We start from the raw sequence: 4,980 nt of genomic DNA, 5'->3' as shown, positions 1-4,980 counted from the left end.
TCTCTCTCTCTCTCTCTCTCTCTCTCTCTCTCTCTCTCTCTCTCTCTCTCTCTCTCTCTCTCTCTCTCTCTCTTGCTATGTATTTACACACACACACATACACATATATGTATGTCCAAAATTAGGGAATGGAGTAGATAAAATCCAGGCTAAATATGTTTCATAGATGAAAGAATCTCGGAAGTAGTAATTACCCAAAATATGGGTAGCCCGCAAGTCACTCGTCAGGTCAAAGATACCTTAACCAAATGAAATGTGCATTGAAGTCAAGAGTACCATGATGACTCGCCGGAGATATGAGGAAAAATATGTGGAAAGCACAGAGTGAAAGAACAAAAGGAACAAATATTTGTCAAGAAATAATATATGGAGTGGGTAAATGTCTCAAGTTGTTAAGGAAAAGAATAAGAATATACATTCGTATTTTTATTCACATCTTCATATGTTTTCCTTTTTGTTCTCTCACTCTGCGCTTTCCATGTATTTTCGATCATATATCTTGTGAGTTAACATGGGATCCCTTGGTGACAATCTAAACTTCATTTGATTAGGTATCTTTATCCCGACAAGTAGCTAGCGGATTACCCCGCGTTTGAGTAATTACTACTTCCGAGGTTTTGCTAGCTATGAAATATTTGTAACCTGGATAATATTTACTCTATTCCCTGATTTTGGATTTTTATTCGCATACACAGCAACTTCAGCTGTTAACCGTGAACTATATAATAATTTTTTTCATTTTACCGTACTTCGATATCGGAACAATTTACAACATTCTACGTCAATAAACTACTATTGTTCCTTAAACTTGATTTTTATACCTTGTACGGACTACTCGAAGATTACTAACTTCGATCTTATATATATATATATATATATATATATATATATATATATATATATTTCATCTATCTATCTATCTATCTATCTATCTATCTTTCTTTCTCTTCTTGTCTCTTGATAATATTCTTGCAGCATTCATGTTTATTTTTATCCATTTATTTTAAATATTTTTTTGTTTGATATTTCGTACGCTCATCAACTTATTACATACATCTATCGATCATCGAGATCTCAAAAATCGTTTAATTCAATTACGTAGCCTTCGTTCTTGGGTAAGAAATAAATGTCATAGAGTTCCATACCTCTTAAAATAGATAATGCACAGAGATGTTATTTTGTGCTCTAACTAATGATGACGCTTTCGGTTGATACGTTTAAGAGCAAGAGTTCATTCACACGCATCGCGTTATGGCGTTATTATGCTGTTGCGAGTTTGTGGAGAGACGTTTTCAGTCACTTTAGAAGCTTGGACAGCAAAATCAACAGCAGAATTATTTAATCTCCACTTTAAATTATCACAATTAACTCCCTTGGGGCATTTAACCCTGTATTCATCCAATTCTTAGATCCAACTCTTGATTGACTTTATGATCCCAAAAGTCGAACCTTTTACACATAATTTTTGGAAATGATTCGAGCAATTCTAGCGACCCGCTATTTTAATATAGACATTTTTTTCATCAAGTTTGGAGATGGAGAAAATATAAAGTTTATTGCAACTAAATTTGAACTCAGAATTCACAGAGAAAATAACAAACTATTCTGTCTGAGGTTTCTATCGATTCTAGCATCAATTACTAATCTAATAATTGGTTTCTTACTTTGCCACAAAGCCAGAAATTTCAGGGAGTCGATTTAGCTGATTTAATCGACCTCCATTACTTGACTGGTGATTATATTATCGACTCCAAATGCAAAATGTTGTAACTAAATACTATAGGGTATTTGGTCAGTCTCTCCTATTTGCAATTCAAGCCAAAGTCTATATTTACTATCATCTCCCTAGCGTCAGTAGTAATAAGCGCCAGTAAAACAGCAAGCTAGATTTAGGCGTCTAAAATCTTTCATCTTTAAACGATGAAAATCTCTTTAGATGAGCCAAAAAGATATTTTTTTTTAGCAAATATTATTTATTCAGTTACATTTTTATGTTGTACTTTGATGTTTTATTTAAATGCTTTTTAAATTTTTTTGTTCATATATGTTATTGCTTAGATTCTTATTGTGATTTTGTATTTAATACCATTTTAATCAATGGTGGAATCTAGTTGTTTTAAGAGATAAACTATATATATTACAATTTTTCACTACTCCATACTCATATTACTCTCTTCCAGCCACTGTGAATGGAACTTTCGTTAAAAGAGGTAAGTAGGTCTAACTTTTATTATTTTAAAGCATGGTACTTCTAGCTGCGCAATGAAAACAATTCTTTCAGACATACATTTTTTTCTGTTCTTTTTTTCTATATATACTTGTAAATCACGAAATCTCATCTTTAGAAAAAATACATATATAAACTAACATTGGAAATTTAACTTTAAAGAGTTGTTGGGAATTTTTTTTTTTTATTTCGGATTTTCTTTATCATTTAAATTTATTTTTATGTCTAACCCATCACAAATGTTCGTTTTATTACCCATTGAGGAAAGATTTGTTTATTTTATCAATACGGTTTTATTTTTATTTTCATTACTTGAATGTAATATGTCTTGCCATCCAATAAGTAAAAGAGCAACACACTGCTCATTCTACTTTTACTAATAGTGGTTTCTTATCATCAGTAATAGAGGCCTTGTATTTAATGTGTATGTGTGTGTGTGTGTGTGTGTGTAGATATCAATAGGAAGTTGTAACAATCATGTAATACCCAGTGGCTCTAAAAGAGACATTGAAATGTTTCAACAGTGTACTAACTCATGTTCACGCCTTCACACTCCAAGAACTTACCCTTAGGTAGTTGCTCCACATGCTAGAAATAACACACTACTCTTGAACAAATGAATTGCCAATCTGCTAAATAAGGAAAGTGCACATTAAATAGTAGACATAGACGTAAAGAGAGGGATTGGTCACGGTTGGAATATCATTGATCATAGGTTTGGTCGATCAAACTTCAAGTGTTTTGCTTCATCTTTTACGCTCACAGTATTCTTGTTTCCCTACATACTTCAGTTCCAAACTGCCACAACATTGGTTTATTTTTCACACATTTGAATATTGGTGATAATGACGTGTCTTTGTTGACCATAATATTTCTAATGTTTCTGAAATCACAAGGAAGGGGTCACTTGCTATTGAGATTGATTAGTGTTGAGAAAAAGATATGCATTCGATCTCCACAATTTTTGGTTTACAAAACACCTTGTCACTACAACACAGTTATATTGAAACGATGAGAATCAATACCGACTGGACAGATATACCAGATTCAGATTCCCTTACGCTGTGCTTTGACACCTTTTCTCAAAGTGTGAGCAGAGGTGGCATAATCGGCAATTAGATGTGATACTCTAAACGAATTTCGAACTCAAAACGCAAGAAGCTGAAATATCTCGTCCGACTCTCTAAAAATCCCGCCAATCCACTAACTTGAATCAGCATTTTCGTTATGTACTCAACAGAGACAAAGTGCAAATCTGACCTCTACGTGATTAGAATTTAGACCGTAGAGATATAGAATAAGTACTGCAATGGATTTTATCCAATACTTTAAGATCTGTGTTAATTAGCAGCCTTCACCGGACGATAGAAAAACACAATATTGTATCAATACTGTATTTTCAGAGTTCTCCGTATTTTGAACCCTAATTCCAGCTGAGGTTAGCTATAACTTCTATTCCTCGAGGGAAAATGCATATCTGTCATTACTATAATATTAGTCTCATGAATCAACTATACCATTTCCCTACAAATATTGGCCTTGTGCTTAGTTGTTGGCATTGTTGTTGTCGAAGTGACTTATTGGGATCATTGGGACAATGACATATCCATTTTCCTAGAAGTATATCTAGAACTACATTATTAAACTGTGACCTCCCTTTCTTTAAGAGGGTAGTGTGTGAATTTAGAGAGATTTAGCTACTATTTCTAGCAGATCAACCGTGTAAACATTTTATATTAGTCACCGTGTGCCTATTTGATGATGATGAAGTTTTTGTTGTCGTTGTTGTTGTTGTTTTTGTTGTGTCTCTCCAGGTCAGAACTGCAGCAAAATATGTACTAGTTGTAACAATTACAATATTGCGCTATCTAATGTGTTCTTTCTTAAGACGATACGATACGTGCGTGATTTGAGGGAATTTCAGCTGTAATTTTAAGCAGGGGAAGTAACTCTGTAGAACTCATTTTTAAACTGGTACTCAGTCTTCTACAATTAACAACAACGGCAGAAGGATTAACAGCGAAAAACAAGCACAACAACAATTACAATATTTTGTACCACATCATTTCAAATTTAAAATATTATGAAGTTATAAATGAACATTCATTTTACTGATTTACAAATGAAAATTGTATATGTTAATTTGCAAATAAGAATTCAACTATTTCGTGCACGTGCATTCATGTAACAACTTTCGCACTCAGCTGATTTTAAATTTTCGTCATGAATCAATTTCCGTGTACTGATCTTTGCCTGTTTGATATTGAGTTGTGACTAAGACATTTGGGGTTATGTTAGTGTATAAGTGTCTATTTATTGCAAAAGTATTTTCTCATGCAAAAGTGCGTACGTGTGCGTACGCACGGACGTGTGGGTGTGCACGGGCGAGCATGTGCGTGTGCGCCGGCGTGTGAGTGTGTACATTTACATAGGACGCAACAGTGTAATTATTACGAAGTTTGCCATGTTACCATATATATATATATATATATATATATATATATATATATATATAACGGATACTACGTGGAACAACATTTACCAGAATGATATTTCTAATTAAATGTGTCTGCCTTGATATATAGTGGTTGTGTAATGAAGATCGGCCTAAGAATTACGCAAAGGAATAATTTGTGAAAAGGGATATAATAAAATAGCATATATATGTGTGAGTGGGATTCTTATGCGTGTGTATATGTATGTCTATATATCTCAACATTATATGTATGTATGTATGTATGTATGTATGTATA

At 33.2% G+C, this 4,980-nt stretch overlaps 1 protein-coding gene across 6 annotated transcripts in view; it reads left to right on the top strand.

Annotated features, from left to right (window-relative positions):
* The window catches only part of LOC106869914 (protogenin A), a 1,534,154-nt gene that overhangs the window by 1,357,410 nt on the left and 171,764 nt on the right, over positions 1-4,980 (top strand). For 5 of the 6 annotated variants that reach the window (XM_052972124.1, XM_052972123.1, XM_052972125.1 and 2 more), the window contains one exon: positions 2,181-2,210. The exons of the other annotated variant lie outside the window; for it this stretch is intronic. In XM_052972124.1, the coding sequence (XP_052828084.1) occupies positions 2,181-2,210 (30 nt within the window). The remainder of the gene's footprint in view (positions 1-2,180; positions 2,211-4,980) is intronic. 6 annotated transcript variants of the gene reach the window in all.

This window comes from Octopus bimaculoides, chromosome 12 (assembly GCF_001194135.2).
Source record: "Octopus bimaculoides isolate UCB-OBI-ISO-001 chromosome 12, ASM119413v2, whole genome shotgun sequence".
Lineage (NCBI taxonomy): Eukaryota > Metazoa > Mollusca > Cephalopoda > Octopoda > Octopodidae > Octopus > Octopus bimaculoides.
The sequence above is the reverse complement of the archived record's forward strand: the minus strand, read 5'-3'. Positions and strand labels throughout refer to the sequence as shown.